Genomic DNA, 18,684 nt, shown 5'->3' with positions numbered 1-18,684 from the left:
AAATTAGCCAGGTGCACTGGCATGAGCCTGTAGTCCCAGCTACTCAGAAGGCTGAGATGGGAGGATTGCATGAGCCTGGGAGATCAAGGCTGCAGTGAGCCATGATCGCACCACTGCACTCCAGCCAACAGAGTGAGACTCCGTCTCAAAAAAAGAAAAAAAAAGGCAATCATGAAGACGCTGGCTCTGACATTATTGAACCACTGTACCAGCACTCCAGACTCTTTTTCTTCACTCTTTGTGAATAAAATAAATACAATTTGTTTAAGCTACTATTATGAGTTTTCTCTTACTGGTAGTGGAACACATATCTATATGTGCCCTCAATAAGGCACATAAATAAAAAATATTTTATGGTAAATATGTGTGTGTGTGTGTGTGTGTGTGTGTGTGTGTGCCTTTATAAAATAAGTAGATGGGGCCTTGATATGGTTTGGATGTTTGTCCCCTCCAAATCTCAAGTTAAAATGTGATTCTCAATGTTGAAAGTGGGGCCTGGTGGGAGGTGGTTGGATCCTGAAAATGGATCCCTCATGAATGGTTTGGCAACATCCCCTTGGTGACAAGTGAGTTTTCACTCAGTTCACGGGAGATCTGGTTGTTTAAAAGAGCCTGGGACCTCTCCCTTGTTCCCACTCTTGCCGTGTGACATGACTGCTCCCCCTTTGCCTTCCACCATGATTGTAAGCTCCCTGAGGCCTCACCAGAAGCTGAGCAGATGCTGGTGCCATGCTTGTACAGCCTGTAGAAACATGAGCCAATTACACCTCTTTTCTTTATAAATTACTCAGTCTCAATTAGCCAGGCGTGGTGGCGGGCACCTGTAATTTCAGCTACTCGGGAGGCTGAGGCAGCAGAATCGCTTGAACACGGGAGGCAGAGGTTGCAGTGAGCCGAGATCAGGCCATTGCACTCCAGCCTGGGCAACAAGAGCGAAACTCTGTCTCAAAATAAATAAATAAATAAAAAGTCTCAGGTATTCCTTTATAGCAATGCAAAAACAGCCTAACACAGGCCTGTTAAGTGCTCTTTGTTTTGTTAAGGTGGGCATGTATGTTTAGGGCCAGGATCCAGAACATTGCTGAGTTGCACTACATAAGAGAGTGAGAGATTTGAAGTTGGTGGGATAGTCGGTATGGAGAGAAAGAAGGCAAAGAAGATGGGCACTGCATGAGAGAAGCATCTCAAATCACACATGCCCTCCTCAGTGGTAGTATAGCCAGGAGGGACTTTAGAAAGAACAAAAATATCTGGCTGGGCGTGGTGGCTCACGCCTGTAATCCCAACACTTTGGGAGGCCGAGGCAGGCAGATCACCTGAGGTCGGGAGTTCGAGACCAGCCTGACCAACATGGAGAAATCCTGTCTCTACTAAAAATACAAAATTAGCTGGTCATGGTGGCGCATACCTGTAATCCCAGCTACTCGGGAGGCTGAGGCAGGAGAATCACTTGAACCCGAGAGGCAGAGTTTGCCATCAGCTGAGATTGTGCCATTGCACTCCAGTCTGGGTAACAAGAGCGAAATTCAAAAAAGAAGAGAAGAGAAGAGAAGAGAAGAGAAGAGAAGAGAAGAGAAGAGAAGAGGAGAGGAGAGGAGAGGAGATATCTAATGAACCAGAGAATAAACTATCTAAAACATTTGCTATGTAAACTACCTCCTCTAACTCCCCACAAAAATCTTCAGTAAAGTCTACGTTGCTCACTCCTCCTTTGTGCAAGTGGATTCTCTTTAGGAGATCCAAAGGGGTGCTGGGTTTGGCATGCAGGTTGTCCATGCAGAGTGAAGCAGAAGATCAGAGCATAGCTGACATGCAAGTCATCAAGTCATCACAGGGTTGTTGAAGGAGGCAGGAGAGACCAAAGTTAGACAGTGGGCCCTGGAGTCCAACAAGCTCTGCCCCTAACTGATCATGTGATCTTGAGCAAGTCACTTAGCCTTTTTGAGCTTCCGTTTCTCCATCTGTAAAATGGACACAATAGTAGTATCTACTTCAAATGGTTGTGGTCAGGATTCAATGAGCTAATACAGGTAAAGTGACAGGCCCAGAGCCTGGCACATGGTAAGTGCTCAATAATGGTTTAGCATTACTCCTTCTACTATCATTTTCATTATAATTGTTGAAGTAGAAAAGGGAGAGAGGGATTGAAAAGGGGAGGGACGGAGAGAAGTTGGTTGCGCTGTGATTGTTGGATTGGATGGGACCACTCACCGCTCTTTTCCCTTTGACAATCCATGGCCCTTGTAATTTTGGTTCTGCAATGAGGAAAGGAAAAGGATGTAACTGGTTTTGTATATCTGCCCTGTTTTCCCAGGTTAACTTACTGCAGATATTAAAATGCCCAAACCGTCAGACTCAACAATGCCTAGGTTCTGAGACACGAAGGTCCAGCCTGATCAAGTTCCCACTGGCCACCATGTCCCCAGCAAATGGACCAGAATTTATCTGCTGTGAATGAACTCCCAAGTATCCAAGGTACCACCTTACTGCAGGTTTGCTCCACAGGTATGATCAGTATAGCAAATGCCTGGTTTTCAGTACTCCAAAGGTCAGCCCTGAACCCCAGTTTTGAAAGCTCAGTTCAATACACTCTGTGAGAAGAATCTGAGCTTTTGTTGTTGTTGTTGTTGTTGAGATGGAGTCTCGCTCTGTCACCCAGGCTGGAGTGCAGTGGTGTAATCTCAGCTCTCTGCAACTTCCACCTCCCGGGTTCAAGTGATTCTCCTGCCTCAGCCTCCCTAGTAGCTGGAATTACAGGCACCCACCACCACACCCAGCCAATTTTGTATTTTTAATAGAGATGGGGTTTCGCCATGTTGGCCAGGCTTGTCTGGAACTCCTGACCTCAGGTGATCCACCCACCTCAGCCTCCCAAAGTGCTGGAATTACAGGTGTGAGCCACCATACCCAGCAGATCTGGACTTTTTACTCTTAACTTGGAATGTTTGATTAAATTGAGGATCCCAGAAGGGGCTAGGTCAAAGACTCAGAGCAATGTTCATTCCTTTCACCCCAATTGGACCTTTCAAATCCTCAATGGGTGGTGGGTATTTTTTCACTTCAACCATGTCCAAAACAGCTTGGCCCTCTGTCCTGGGAAGACCAATTCCTAAGGCACATATGAAGAGATAAATCGAAATTGGTCCTGTGCAGGATGACATTTGCAGCTGGGACAGACCTGCCATCTACATTCATTTTCTATTGCTGGGTAACAAATTACCACAAAATCAGTGGCTTAAAATGATGGGAATCCATTATCTCAGTTTCCATGAGCCAGGAGCGTGGGCATGACTTAGCTGCATCATCGGCTCAGCTCTCACAAGGCCACAGTCAAGGTGATGGCTGGGGTTATGGCTCTCATCTGGCGTGTGGGGTCCCCTTCCAAGCTCATTCAGGTTGTAGGCAGAATTCAGTTGCCTAGGGTTGTAGGACGGAGGTCCCTGTTTACTTGCTAGCTGTCTGCTGGGAACTGCTCTCAGCTCCTAGAGGCTGCCTGCAGCTCCCTGCAGTGTGGCCCCCACAGGCACTTCACAACATGCAAATTTGTTTTCCTCCAGGCCACATGGAGCACGTCCCTCTGACTTCCAATCCTCCCCTCTCCAAGTCACCTATGATGGAGTCTTAAGTAATGGAAGGTAACCACCATAGTAACCACACCATCAAATTCACAGACTCCTCCATGCTCAAGGAGAGAGAATTGTACAAGGCATGTACTCTAGGGGGTGGGAATCTTGGGGCCCATCTGAGAATTCTGCTTAGCACACCAGCCTACCCCTCAAAGAGCGGCGGAGAGGAGTGGAGGAAACTGCTTTACAAAACTGGCAGAAGCAAGCCCCACTGAAACACAGTGAAATCTTGTTTCATTCTTCCATTCAAGCCCTTCCAACTCCCCCAACACTAGTCAAGCTGTCCTTGTCTTTTTGTATTTTATCTTTAATCCTCTCTCATGCTTTCAATTCCATTTTCCATATGTTTATCCAGTTGCTCCAGAGCCTTTGGTTAAAAAAATTTTCCTCTCCTCATTGAATTGCATTGGCACGTCTGTCACAATTCAATTGACCATGCGTATGTGGATCTATCTCGATACTGTGTTTTGTTCCATTTACTTGTCTATCCTTATGTCACTATCATATTGGCTTAATTACTGCTGTAGCTTTCTGGTAAATCTTGAAGTCAGGTAGAGTAAATTCTGATTTCAAGATTGTCTTTGCAATTAGGGGTCCTTTGCACTTCAACATAAATTTCAGAATTGGCTTGCCAATTTCTACGAAAAAACATGTTGAGATTTTGACTGGGATTGCATTGAATCTACAGATATTTTCAGGAAGTGACATTATAAAGTACGGAGCTTTCCAATCCATGAATAATATGGTCTCTCCATTAATTTAAATCTTTTAAAAAATTTTTTCTATTTTCTAGTTTTCAGTATAGCAGCCTTGTACATTTTTAATTAAATTCATTCATAGGTATTTGATTTTATGATGCTATTGGATACAGTATTTTTAAATTTCGTTTTCTACCTGATGATAGTAAATTGTAATAAGCAGAAAAAGGCCACCTCCAAAGATGTCCATGTCCTGATCCCTAGAACGCAAGGGGGATTTAAAATTGCAGATGGAATTAAGGATGCTAATCAAAGAACCTTAAAATAGAAAGATTATTTTGTATTTTTTGGGCAGGCCCAATGTAATCATAAGGATCCTTAAATGTGGAAGAAGGCAGAGTCAATGTCAGAGTGTCAGAGTCACGCAATGTGAGAAGAACTGCCGTTGAACATGAAAGGGGACCATGAGACAGTCTCCAGAAACTAGAAAAGGGGTTTCTCTCCTAGAGCCTCCAGATATGAAAGCAGCCCTGCTAACACCTTGATTTTAGCCCAGCGAGACCCCTTTCAGACTTCTGATCTCATGAACTGTAAGATAGGGACCAGGTTCGGTGGCTCACACCTGTAATCCCAGCACTTTGGGAGGCCGAAGCAGGCAGATCATTTGAGGTCAGGAGTTCAAGACCAGCCTGGCCAACATGGTGAAACCCCATCTCTACTAAAAATTACAAAAATTAGCTGGGCATGGTGGCACACACCTATAATCCCAGCTAATCAGGAGGCTGAGGCAGGAGAATCACTTGAACCCAGGAGGCGGAGGTTGCAGTGAGCTGAGATTGCGCCACTGCACTCCAGCCTGGGTGACAGAGTGAGACTCCATCTCAAAAAATAAATAAATAAATAATAACTATAAGGTAATAAGTTAGTGTTTTAAAAAGCCATTGAATTGGTGACAATTTGTTAAAGCAGACATTGGAAACTGATACATATATAGAAGTATAACTGATTTTGTACATTGACCTTGTATTTGATGCCCTTGCTGAATGATTAGTTCTGGTAGTTTGTAAATCCTTTGAGTTTTCTCTGGATACAATGATGTCATCTGTGAATAAAGGCAGACTTACTTACTTCTTTCTTTTCAATATTTATGCTTTTTATTTCTTTTTCTTGCTTTATTGCACTGGTGAAAACTCTGGTTTGTACAAAGTTGACTAAAAGTGGTAAGAGCTGACATCCTTATCTTGCTCCTGATCACAAGAGGAATGCATTCTCTATTTCAGCTTTTAAGAATGATATTGGCTGTAGGTTCCTATAGTTTCCTGTACTATATTGAGTAAATTTCCTACTATTCCCTGGTTTTCTGAGGGTTTATCATGAACAGGCTTTTTTTTTTAACTTATTTAAAACATCTTTTCTTATGTAATTATGCAATTATATAATTCATTTAAAACATCTTTTATTATGTAATTATTATGTAATTTGACCATTATAGGAGTCAAAAATGTTTGACTCAGAGATGTTTAACATTTACATCTGCCTGGGCTCCCAAGAACAGTAAACTTTATGGTAACATTTTATTAAGCATTTCTCAGATTAGCCTGAGGACTCATCTAAGATTAAGAATTCTTGCTGGGCACAGTGGCTCAGGCCTGTAATCCCAGCACTTTGGGAGACTGAGGCAGGTGGATCATGAGGTCAGGAGTTCAAGGCCAGCCTGGTCAACATGGTGAAATCCTGTCTCTACTAAAAATACAAAAATTAGCCAGGCATGGTGGCGAGAAACTGTAATCCCAGCTACTTGGGAGGCTGAGGCAAAAGAATCGCTTGAACCCAGGAGGTGGAGCTTGCAGTAAGCTGAGATTGTGCCATTGCACTCTAGCCTGGGTGATGGCAAGACTCTGTCTCAAAAAAAAAAAAAAAAGAAAGAATTCTCAGGAGAAAGGTTTTTTCCCTGCACTGAAGCTGACTAGCTTCCTAGCTGTCTCCCACTGCTGAAGGGTAAATTGGTTCTAATTACACCTTTACTAAGGGTGGGGGTCTCTGAAGGGTCCAGCTTTATGGTGAGGTCTCAGTTCCAACTCCTTGCCCAGTGGGCCCCATGACACTCTCCAACTCCTGTTTGTGAGACAATCAATGTCTTCCCCAAGGGAAATGACGAATGAAGAATCAGTTAGTGACAATTCTGGTTTTTTATTTTCCTTCTTTGTGTGTGTGTGTTAGGGTGGGGGTTCCTTGGGGATTTTTCTTCTACCAATCCTTACCCCTCCACATAAACAGGTCAGCTATACAGTTCAAAGGATGTTTGTTACATTTTGCCCAGCAGTTTTAAGTGTGTTGTGTTAATAAGCTTTTCAAGAAATCTCATCTGTCATATTGCCTGAGATAGAAGTCCTATTACTATCTTGACCCAAAAAACAGCCCAGGGATATAAATACTTTCCCCAAACCACTAAAATAATGCATTTAGAAATGACAAGGCTACAAGAGTTTTTTTTTTTAATTATCTTATTGAGAAAATGATTCAAAAGTGGCTTAGTTGCTTGTATGGGCTACAAACAGAGAACTTTAATTTTATTTCTCATTGGTGCCATTCATAGAAGGTGGCACGAATGGCACCAGTTGGTGTTGAGTCAAAAAGAGCATAGGCTCATGACATTGCCACCTGCCTTCATTCCTGTCTCTATTCCTGGAGTCCTGCTCTGAGCTCCCTGGTAATACCTACCAGGTGGAGACAGCCATGCTGAAACCAGTTTGCCACACCAGCTTACCCAAGACTTTGATTATCTAACCAGAGATCAGCTTCATTGCTTAGCTGGTTCCACTAATCCCAGCTTCATTCCTGCCTGATCCAATTCCTCATTTCCCCTTAGCCCTCTGGAGAGTTCCCAGCACAACTCAGAGCTGAGGTCTTGGCAACCATAACCTTGAGGAGATGGGGTCAAAGGTTGGAACACGCGGTATTCTGACCTCTGGCCTTCTCTAGGCATATTTTCGTGAGGGTACACAAAGTATATCCTGGCATGTTCTCTTAAGGCTGACATGAACGTTCCTGCTCAAATAAGTTCATACTCCTATTTCCCCTGGGTCATTTGAAAGAAACCACAAAGTCCTAAGTCAATATACAGGAGACCTTTCTTTCCCTTTCCAACAACAAAAACAAAATTCATAGCATCACAAAGAAGTAGTCCACTATTTTTTTCCTTCATCCAACATGGTCTGCTACACCCATGTCTATACTATATTCACAGTGTAGACTGCTAAGAGCTTGTGCATTCTTCAGCAACCTGCAGTTCGTCCTTCCTTTCAAAGTAATCAGTCGGGTTCAAGGGAAGGGACTATTTCAGTAGATGTTTGTTTTCTTTTTTTCTAACACTTTTATAAAGTGATATGCAGGAAGCTGAGGCAGGAGGATCACTAGAGCCCAAGAGGTTGAAGCTTCAGTGAGCCGTGTTCATGCCACTGCACTCCAGCCTGGGCAACAGAATGAGACACTGTCTCCAAAAAAAAAAAAAAAAAAAAAGTTATATGTGTCCCAATCTGTGTATTTAAAGAGTATTAATTTTTAAAATTTGAGAGTTTGGTCATGATTAGCATAGTGGTAGTTGAGGTAGAGGAAAAAATAAATTCAAGACATATTTAGAAAGTTAAAGGAAGGAGGCTTTTATTGGATGTGGGATGTGAGGAAGATGGAGGAGTCAGCAGTCCCAGTTTTTTAGCTGAGCATCTAGACAGGTAGTTCAATAGTCATTCAACATGTATCAACTGTAGTCAGCTCTGCTGAGGACCAGGAATACAGGGAAGAACAAGTCAGATTAGATCCCAGAGCAGCAGGGAAGACAGATGTTAAACAAATAGTCACATGAATAATGAATTGTAGTAAAAAGGCAAAGTTCAAGGCACTCTGAAAGCAGATAAACTCATTTTTTGTTGTGAGACGGAATTAAAAGAAATAAGAGGTTGACCAGGTGCAGTGGTTCATGCCTGTAATCCCAGCACTTTGAGAGGCCAAGGCGGGAGATGGGTTTGAGGCCAAGAGTTCCAGACAAGGCTGGGCAACATAGCAACATAACATAGAGACTATTCTGTCTCTACACAAACTAAAAAAGAATTAGCTGAGCATGGTGGCACACACAGGTAATCCCAGCTACTTGGGAAGCAGAGGGAGGAAAATCGCTTGAGCCCAGGAAGTCGACTGAGCCAAGATAACACCACTGCACTCCCTCCTGAGCAACCAAGTAAGACCTTGTCTCAAAAAAAAAGAAAAAAAAAAAGGAAAGAAAGAAGAGAAATGAAGGTGCCATTCATGAATGAGAGCTGGGATTAAGAAGATGGAGGCTGGGCGCCGTGGCTCACGCCTGTAATCCTAGCACTTTGGGAGGCCGAGGCGGGCAGATCACGAGGTCAAGAGATCGAGACCTGGCCAACATGGTGAAACCCTGTCTCTACTAAAAATACAAAAATTAGCTGGGCGTGGTGGCGAGCGCCTGTAGTCCCAGCTACTCAGGAGGCTGAGGCAGGAGAATCGCTTGAACCCGGGAGGCAGAGGCTGCAGTGAGCTGAGATAGCGCCACTGCACTCCAACCTGACGACACAGTGAGACTCCGTCTCAAAAAAAAAAAAAAAAAGTCGGTTGGGGTGGGGAGAGCTGAATTTTACTGTAATTCATTTTCCCTCTTGGACTTTCATTTTTCCCATTCTTAAAATGGGAGAGTTGGTCTGTGCCCTCTTGGAGGGCAGAGGTTTGTCTGATTCACCTGTGTCCCTTGGTCGGCACTGAGCTTGGCTTGGAAAAGACACTAATTAGCGTTGTTTTGAATGGATGAATAAACGGATGGATGGATGGATGGATGGATGGATGGATGGATGGACGGATGGACGGATGGACGGGCAGGCGGGTTTCGCCAAGTCAGGAAATCTGAAATTCTGAGGTTCAACTTCTCCTGGGGTCACGGAGCTTAGAGTCCCACTGTTGTGTAAACTTCCCGCCAGCTGGCCGGGCTCGCGGGACGTGCGCAGCAGCTTGGGCGGCGCGGTGCATGCCGGGACTTGTAGTCTTTCCTCTGAGTTCCTCGGCTTTTTTTCTTCCTGTTTTCGGAATTCCTCCGCGAGAACAACCCACCCCGCCCCCCCGCCCTACCCCTACCCATTCCGCGAGGAACACCCATCCCCAACCGATTTTGAATCCCGCTGCTGCTTTCCTCCCTTTTTCTAGGGACGATAAAAGCATCTGGGTCAGGTCGACTCCTACCTTCGGTCGCGACATAACGCGATTCGCCAGGGGCCAGATCCAAACCGCCACCGCGCGGCTCGCGTGCTTATGCGTCCCGTTGCCAAGGCGACAGACAGGCGCCTGGATCCGCCGCTCTGATTGGATGAGCCAAGGGCATGCTCTCGGCGGAGTGCGCAGACTCTGGTCCACCAGAACCTCTGGAGGCTCTTGGGCGTCCTGGCAGCCTAGGTCCCCCGACTTCCTCAACCTTTCTTTCCCAGCCTCGCCTCTGCGCGACCCTGGGGCAGTTCGTTCAGAGGCTGGCTCCCTCTGCCCCACGCCGCCTCCAACTGCACTTTCCTTAAACTGGGAGCGCTGCATCTGAAAGGCTGTCAGCTTTCGGTAAATGTAATGGTACTGAGTTTCCTTACTTAACGAAGTTACTAAGTCACCTGGTCAGTTGGTCAGTCGGTAACGCGGCCAGTCGCCTCTGCTATCCCAGCCGCTTTCTAATCTTAAGGTCTATAGCCTCACCAACATTAGATGTTGTCCATCTTTTTCCTTTTAGTGATTACAGTGATCGCTCATTGTAGTTTTTTTGTTTGTTTGTTTGAGACGGAGTCTCGCTGTGTCGCCCAGGTTGGAGTGCATTGGCGCAATCTCGGCTCACTGCAGCCTCTGCCTCCTGGGCTCAAGTGATCCTCCTGCTTCAGCCTCCCGAGTAGCTGGGATTACAAGTGCATGCCACCATGCCTGAGTAATTTTTGTATTTTTAGTAAAGACAGGGTTTCACCATGTTGGCCAGGCTGGTCTCGAACTCCTGACCTCATGATCCACCTGCCTCGACCTCCAAAAGTGCTGGGATTACAGGCGTGAGCCACTGCACCCGGCCAGCTCATTGAAGTTTTAAAAGTACTGAGGGGTTGACTGGGAAGGACATGAAGGAACTTTCTGGAGTGATGGGGATTTCCATCTCTTAATAAAGATGTGGGTTACATGAGTATATGCATTTGTCAAAATTGACTAAACTGAAAACTTAAGATCTACGCATTTCATTATTTGAATGCATAGATCTTATTAGATCTATAGATAATATATATAAGATATATATAAGAAAGAGACAAAGTTATCATTTGCAGATGGCATGAGAGTTTAATTGTTCAGAGTCCTTGGTTACAAAAAACTATCTTTGATTAACTGAAATAGAAATGGAATTCATTGGTAGGATATTGAATGAGTCACAGAGTTGTTGGAAATCAGAATTTAAAAATGGGGAAGGAATTCAGGGAGTCTATCTGATCAAAATTATGGTCAAAATCAGAGTTTGCAGAAACTTTGATTGGGGTGCCATTTCTGATTATTACTGGACATCCCACACCACTACTGGCAAGACTGCTGCAAATAGTACTGGATGCTGTTGCTGGTACTAGCACCTCTGCTCAATAGATACCACTACTAGTACTGGAATTGGCCAAATGAATACTCAACAGACACCTGCTTTGTTGTACTATTTGCTTCAGATTTAAAGTCCACAAACAGCTTTAGCTGCCAGGACTAGAGTACCTGCCTCTTCTAGCTTCATACAGTAGTAGTGTGGAAGATGCTGCTAGTTGCCTACAGAATATCCATTCTTCCCTTCTGAAATAGATGTCCATCAGAACTGTCTGCATTTAAAAATCCAAGATAATCTACAGAGTATTAGAACAAATAAAAGGGTTTTTTAAAAAAAAAAAATCAATCCAAAAATGACTCACTGTGTATTGAATTTCTATATACCAACCATAGCTGATTGGAAACTACAATAAAAATATATAGCAACAGAAATATAAGATATGTAGAAACAGATCTAATAAAGGATATGAAAGACATTAAACCACAAATTCTTATGCTTCTACTCTGTGTCCTGCTCTGTTCTTGACTCTAAAAATATAGCAGAAAGGAAAACTGACAAAGCATTTTCCCTAATGGAGTTTATATTCTCATAGAGAAAATTATAAAATATTATTAAAGGACATCAAATAAATGCAATGATATACCATGTTCATGGATGGGAAGGCTCAATATCAGAAAGATGTGTATTTTCCCCAATCCAATCAGGATTTTTGAGAAATCTTGTCAAAATCAAAAGAACAATGTGTATATGTTGGGGCAAGGAGACACTTCTCTGCCTACCAAGCCAATGAGGAGTAGAGCTTCAAAACAGACACAGGAGAGAGAGTGTGTGTGTATACTTGATGTATAATAGAGGTGGCATTATAAATCACTGGGGAAAAAATAGAGGACTCGGTAAATGGCACTGAGAATTTACTTTCCATAGGGTTGAAAAATAGATGCCTAATTAAATGGATTAAATAAATATAACAAATATTTAAGACATATACATGTTATATTTATTATCTTGGGGTGGGAAAGGACTTCTTAGATAAACAATAATAATAAAGCACTATTCATAAAGGAAAAAGATGATCAGTTTAAATTTGACTACCTCAAAATTTAAACTGCCAGGCCGGGCGCGGTGGCTCACGCCTGTAATCTCAGCACTTCGGGAGGCCAAGGCAAGACAGATCACGAGGTCAACAGATTGAGACCTGGCCACTATGGTGAAACCCCGTCTCTACTAAGAATACAAAAATTAGCTGGGTGTGGTGGCACATGCCTGTAATCCCAGCTACTCGGGAGGCTGAGGCAGGAGAATCACTTGAACCCAGGAGGCGGAGGTTGCAGTGAGCCGAGATCATGCCATTGCACAAAAGACATGGTAAATCTGGTTAAAAGGTAAGCTACAGACTGGGAGGAAACACTTACAACATATATAACAAAGGATTGGTGCTCAAGGAACTCCTTCAGACCATTAAGGAAAAGATAACCCCACCCTCACCCCTACAAAAGAAAAGAAAAATGGGCAAAGGATATAAATAGGGAATTTTCAGCAGAAGAAACTCAAATGGCCAGTAAGCCAATTGAGAAATGTAAATAAAAATAATCGTATGATTTGAAATACATCAACTATACAAAAATAAAATATGTCAATGTTTTTCATGAGGTCAGATGTTAGTGAGGAATGTAAATAAAAATAATCGTATGATTTGAAATACATCAACTATACAAAAAATATGTCAATGTTTTTCATGAGGTCAGATGTTAGTGAGGACGTGGGGAAACGGGAGCCTTTACATGCTATTCACACCTTGGGAGGCAATTTGGCAATATCTCATAAAGTTGAAAATGCACACACCTTACAACCCAGATATTCCACTACTAGACGATATCTTATAGGCCCACATCTCCATGGAATACCTTTCATCTTGTAGTTAATGTGCAAGGTGACAACCTTCCTAAAGAAATTTTTACACCACTACATAGGTCATATGTATAAGGATGTTGTTTGCAATGTTCTTGATAACAGCAGAAAATACTAGAAACAATCTAAATATCCACTAGTAGGGTGATAGATGAATAAAATGGGATATATTCCTTTTTTCTTTCTTTCTTTTTGAGACGGAGTTTTGCTCTTGTCACCCAGGCTGGAGTGCAATGGTACGATCTTGGCTCACTGCAACCTCCACATTCCTGGGTTCAAGTGATTCTCCTGCCTCAGCCTCCCGAGTAGCTAGGATTACAGGGACCCACCACCATGCCCAGCTAATTTTTGTATTTCTAGTAGAGACGGTTTCGCCATGTTGGCCAGGCTGGTTTCGAACTCCTGACCTCAGGCAATCCACTGGCCTCAGCCTCCCAAAGTGCTGGGATTACAGGTGTGAGCCACCACACCCAGCCAAGATATTCTAATAATAAAATACCATACAGTGATAAGAATGATCCAGATTTATATCAGTATGTACATATCCCCAAAACCTATTGTTGAGTGAATAAAAGAAAGTTGTAGAATGAGAAATGTTTTTTAAAGGTTACAATTTGTGTTAATTATAAACACATATAAAAGTATATTTCATATTATTTTGTATGTATAGGTAGTAAGAGTTTAAAAACACAGACTCAAAAGATATGCACCATAGCCAATCCTCGTGAGTATAGTGGTGAGTATCCCTGCGTGTCAAAACATATGCACTAAATTTATGATACTAGTTGGGGAGAGAGTGAAGGAAGTGGGGAGAGAAAAGGGAACTTAACTACTTCAAGTTTATTTAGAATGTTTTTGTTTTATTTAAACAACACAATGGAAGCAAATAGGTCAAAATATCCTTACCTGGATTTAAGATTTTTTTCCCCAATGAAAAACACACAGGCCATAGCAATAATATGATAGAGGAAGTTTAGCATTCTTTTTGAATGCATAATAGTAGGATCTAAACAAGTCTAATAGGAGTCAGTAAAGACTTCCAGGAGGAAATGAGAGTTAGCTTGGTAAGGAGGATGGGAAGAGCATTCCAGGCAGAAAGAAGAGCATTAGGCGAAGTTGGAAGTCAGAGAAAGCAAAGCATGACACGGATCAGTAACTAGGAAAGAGTGGAGTAGAGGGGAGAGACGAGGTTTCCAAACCTGTTTGGTCTTGTTTCCTTTTTCACAGATGTGGAAACATAGCCCTAATGAAGGGAGTAGAGACAAGGGTTCCTACTCTGTCAACTGTTCCATGATAATAGTAATGCCAATGGTAATAATAATAATAATGTACTGTGTTCCAGTCTTTCTACTAGGTATTTGAAACATGTCCTCTCATTTATTGTTACTACAGACCTACAGAGGGTTTTTTTTCCTCCCTATTTCATAGATGATGAAACTGAGGCCCAGAGAAGTTTAAAAACTTGCTCAAAGTCAGTGGCAGAAACCACATCCCACAAGGCCTCCTTGTGTGCCATGCTAAGCAGGTTGGACATTTTCCTAAAGGTGTTGGTGAGTGTATGAATTTCCTGTTGCTGCTTGTAATCACAACAAACAAAGTGACTTAAAACAACACAAATGTAGTATCTTACAGTTCTTGAGGTCAGAGATGTGAAATGGGTCTCACTGGGCTAAAATGAAGGTGTCGGCAGGGTTGAGTTTCTTTCGTAAACTCTAGGATAATCTGTTTCCTTGCCTTTTCCACTTGCATCCCTTGGCTGTGGGCCCCCTTCGATCTGCAAACCCAGCAGTTACACCACTCCGACTTCTGCTTCCGTCATCTCATCCCCTCTGATTCCTACTCTCCTGCCTCCCTCTTTCACTAATAATGACACTTGCGATTATGTTGGGCCCCTCTGAATAATCCATCATAATCTCCCCATCTCAAGATCAGCTGGCTGGGTGCAGTGGCTCACGCCTGTAATCCCAGCATTTTGGGGGGCCAAGGTGGGTGGATCACTTGAGGTCAGGAGTTCAGGACCAGCCTGGCCAACACGGTGAAACCCCTTCTCTACTAAAAATACAAAAATTAGCCAGGCATGGGTGGGCACCTGTAGTCCCAGCTGCTCTTGAGGCTGAGGCAGGAGAATAGCTTGAACCTGGGAAGCAGAGGTTGCACTGAGCCGAGATTGCACCATTGCACTCCAGCCTGGGCGACAGAGTGAGACTTTGTCTCAAAAAAAAAAAAAAAAAAAAAAAGATCAGCTAATTAGCAACTTTAATTCCATCTGCAGCCTTAATTCTACCCTTTGCCATGTAATATAACATTCACAGTTACAAGGAAATAGAGTGTAAACACCTTTGGGGGGACCATTATTTTGTCTACCACAGTAATCCACTAAAGGGCTTTAAGCAAGGGAATGACAGGGTGAGACCCACATTTTAGCATCTTCCTATTATTGGTTTTGTAAAATGGTCATTTCATGATTTAAGACAGATTGGGCTTTGTAATAACTAATACTTCCAAAGGCTGAACAGTACATAGATATTAAATATGTTAGGTCTAATAACACATATGGGCTTTTAACTTGAAAGAATTCTTTCCTACATGTAATTTGTATCTTTCCCCTTAGCACTCAGTGGGAACACAAAGGACTGTTACAATTGCCCCTCTATGGGTAAATTAAGGGACATTGGCTCACCCGCCTAGGATCGCAGAGCTGCTAAGGCCAGGGCCATGGTAAGGAGCTAGTCTTCAGGCTCGTTTATCAGTGTTTTGTTTTCTTTCTTTCTTTCTTTCTTTCTTCCTTCCTTCCTTCCTTTTTCTTTCTTTCTTTCTTTCTTTCTTTCTTTCTTTCTTTCTTTCTTTCTTTCTTTCTTTCTTTCGTCTTTTTTTGTGACAGGGTCTCGCTCTGTCATCCAAGCTGAAGTACAGTGATGTGATCACAGGTCACTGCAGCCTCAACCTCAAGCAATCCTCCCACCTTGGCCTCCAAGTAGCTGGGACTACAGGTTCGTGCCACCACACCCGGCTAATTTTTTGTTTTAGTTTGTTTGTTTGTAGAGACGAAATTTCGCCATGTTGCCCAGGCTGGTCTCCAACTCCTGGGCTCAAGCGATGTTCCCGCTTCAGCCTCCCAAAGTGCTGGGATTACAGGCATGAGCCACCACGCCCAGCATCAGCATTTCTTTACAGCATCCATGGGTCGGGCATTTGGGGAAACTTAAGTCAGCACATCTTTGGCACAATTTCCTACATATAGCTCAGTGCCCAATAAACGTGTTGAATTGGTGAACACCCCTGCTTTCATTTCTGTGACACAGATAGTGACTTTCAAGGCAGGAAGCCTGGGGGCCATCCTAAAATTCCTTCCTTCCCCCCACATCCAATCAATCTGCAAGTCCTTTCAGCTGCCCTGCGAAAATATTCATATATGCTGAGTCCATCCCCTTCTTTCCAGCTTCTCGGGTCCCACTCTGTCCCAGGGCACTGTCACCTCTTACCTGAGCTGCTGCAGTGGCCCCCATAAAGGAAAGGGTCAGTGAGGGGTCGAAGTATTTGACTTAAATAAATCAGATGACCTGGCCTCCCAGGTTAAATTTTCCTGTTGGATTTTTATCCGACAGAAGAGAAGGAAAACTTTAACTCCCAATCATGGCCATATGTGCTCCTGCATGCTCCGGCCCTGAACCATCCTCTTAACACCTCCTGTAGCTCCCTCTACTCCAGTCCCACTGGCTTTTTACAGAGGCCAAGCTATTCCCATCATAGGGCTTTTGCCCATGCTGTTCCTTCTGCTGGAAATACTCTCTCCACTCTTTTTCTTTTTCGTGTGTGTTATTTTTTATTTTTTTGAGACAAGGTCTCGCTCTGTCACCCAGGCTTGAGTGCAGTGGTGTGCTCATGGCTCACTGCAGCCTCCACCGCCTGGGCTCAAGTGATCCTCCTCCACCTGGGCTCAAGTGATCCTCCTCCGCCTGGGCTCAACTGATCCTCCCACTTCAGCTTCCTGAGTAGCTTGGACTACAGGTCCCGGCTAATTTTTTTTTTTTTTTGTAAAAGCAGGGTCTCCCTATGTTTCCCAGGCTGGTCTCAAACTCCTGGGCTCACACAGTCCTCCTGCCTTGGCCTCCCAAAGTTCTGGGATTACAGACCTGAGCCATCATACCCAGCCAAATTTATTTTAGAGATGGGGTTTTAGTATATTGCTTAAGCTGGTCTCAAACTCCTGGGCTCAATTGATCCTCCCACCTCAGCATCCCCATGTGTTGGGATTACAGGCATGAGCCACCGCGCCTGGCTTTCCACTCTTTAAACAGCTGGGTCCTTCTTATATATCACCTCTCAGCTCAAATGCCACTTATTCAGAGAGGTTCTCCCTGTCTGCTTTGTTTCCTTCATAGAAAACTGGGACCATTTGTAAATAATTTATTTGTTTGCCTATCTTGTTTGCCTTCCCTCCTAGATCTGAGATGTCTAATATGTAGCTACTAGCTGCATATGGCTAGTAAGCATTTGGAATGTGACTTGTCTGAATTGAGATGTGCTGTAAATGTAAAAGACACCAGATTTTGAATAGTTAATACAATTTTAAAAGGATATAAAATATCTCATTTATAGTTTTAAAATACTGACTATATGTTGAAATGATATTTTGGATATATTGAGTTAAATAAAAATATTATCAACAATTAACTTGTTTTTACTTTTTAAATGTGGCTGCACATGTGGCTGGCATTATATTTCATTTGGACAATGCTGGTCTATACCATTAGCTAATGAAGGTAGGAACAATCTCTACCCACTGCTGTGTCCCTAGTCTCTATCATATACTAGATGCTCAGTAAGTATTTACTGAATAATTTGGTATTTATGAGAACTCTGGGCTTTTATGAGAGCTGAGACGGGCAGCCCCATGTATGCTATGAACTTGAGGGAGGAAGAAACAGGAAAGAAACAGTTTTATTTTTCTCCAATCACTGTATTTCAAAGGGCTCTGTGGATTCTCTCTGTCCTGCTCTCTATCCACAATCCCCAGTCACCTACTACTATAGATTGAGGGGTGGGGGTGATGGCTGAAGGAACAAAGCTGGTGCAGCTGCTTCTATTTCAGTCCTATAGGAAGTGTCTTGATTATTTTACATTCTCCAGCTTTGGTCCTAGAAGCCAGGAAGGGCTCACCTCAACATCCTCAGAAACACAGATAGGGTTAGCTGGGGGTCACGGGGACTTTCCCAGGGTCATCTAGCAGGTCAGAGGTGAACAGGGCCTCAAACCTTGGTCTCCAGACCCCTTCCAGGACCCTGACCTCTAGCTATTAATACATCCTGATGTAGTCTCCTTCAGACTGGAACCCTCCCTCAAACCCCTCTCCCAACATTCACCTGTAATTTCTTGCGGCACCTAATGGCAGTTGTGCCTGGTCCCAGCAGAGCGATGGCACCATCCCTTCTAGGGGCCGAAATGGATGGAAGGAAGGAGTGAGAGGATGGATGAATGGATGGGAAGATGGACGAGTGAATGAGTGAACAGGAGGGTGGGAGAATGGATGGGAAAGGAGGAAGGCTGGTTGGTAGGGTGTCTCTGCACGGGTGGAGAGGATGTATCGGAAGGAATTACCCACTTATCCCGTTCCAAGCAGACTCTGAAGAGCAGAGAGCCCTCGGCGATCAAAGTCCAGCCCCGTCACGTTTCTGCTAGAAGCCGAGGCGGGAGAAGTTGGGTGCTTTCCCCCGGGGCCCGCAGGGACGTCCAGGCAGAGCCAGAAGGGGGACGGGAGTTTGTGGGCCGGCCGGGGGGCTCTAGGCGACATCCCCCCATCCACCCGCGCCTGCCGGTGCCAGGGTGGGGTAAGGCCCCCGCCCCCACCTCC

At 43.8% G+C, this 18,684-nt stretch overlaps 1 protein-coding gene across 22 annotated transcripts in view; it reads right to left on the bottom strand.

Annotated features, from left to right (window-relative positions):
• Positions 1–18,684, bottom strand: part of TTLL9 (tubulin tyrosine ligase like 9) — a 75,149-nt gene that overhangs the window by 55,859 nt on the left and 606 nt on the right. For 4 of the 22 annotated variants that reach the window (XM_034947189.3, XM_008967513.4, XM_055105048.2 and 1 more), the window contains exons 1-2: positions 9,572–9,913; positions 2,212–2,255 (exon numbers count right to left, since the gene is read on the bottom strand). In XM_034947189.3, the coding sequence (XP_034803080.1) occupies positions 2,212–2,255; positions 9,572–9,913 (386 nt within the window). Of the gene's footprint in view, positions 1–2,211; positions 2,256–4,520; positions 4,585–5,344; positions 5,427–9,571; positions 9,914–18,196; positions 18,264–18,431 lie in introns of those variants that run through there. The other 18 variants (XM_055105050.1, XM_055105045.1, XM_055105055.2 and 15 more) reach the window with 16 other exon arrangements.

Source organism: Pan paniscus, chromosome 21, assembly GCF_029289425.2.
Source record: "Pan paniscus chromosome 21, NHGRI_mPanPan1-v2.0_pri, whole genome shotgun sequence".
In the NCBI taxonomy this organism is placed as follows: domain Eukaryota; kingdom Metazoa; phylum Chordata; class Mammalia; order Primates; family Hominidae; genus Pan; species Pan paniscus.
Note: the sequence above shows the minus strand (reverse complement) of the source record. Positions and strands in the feature narration are given on the sequence as shown.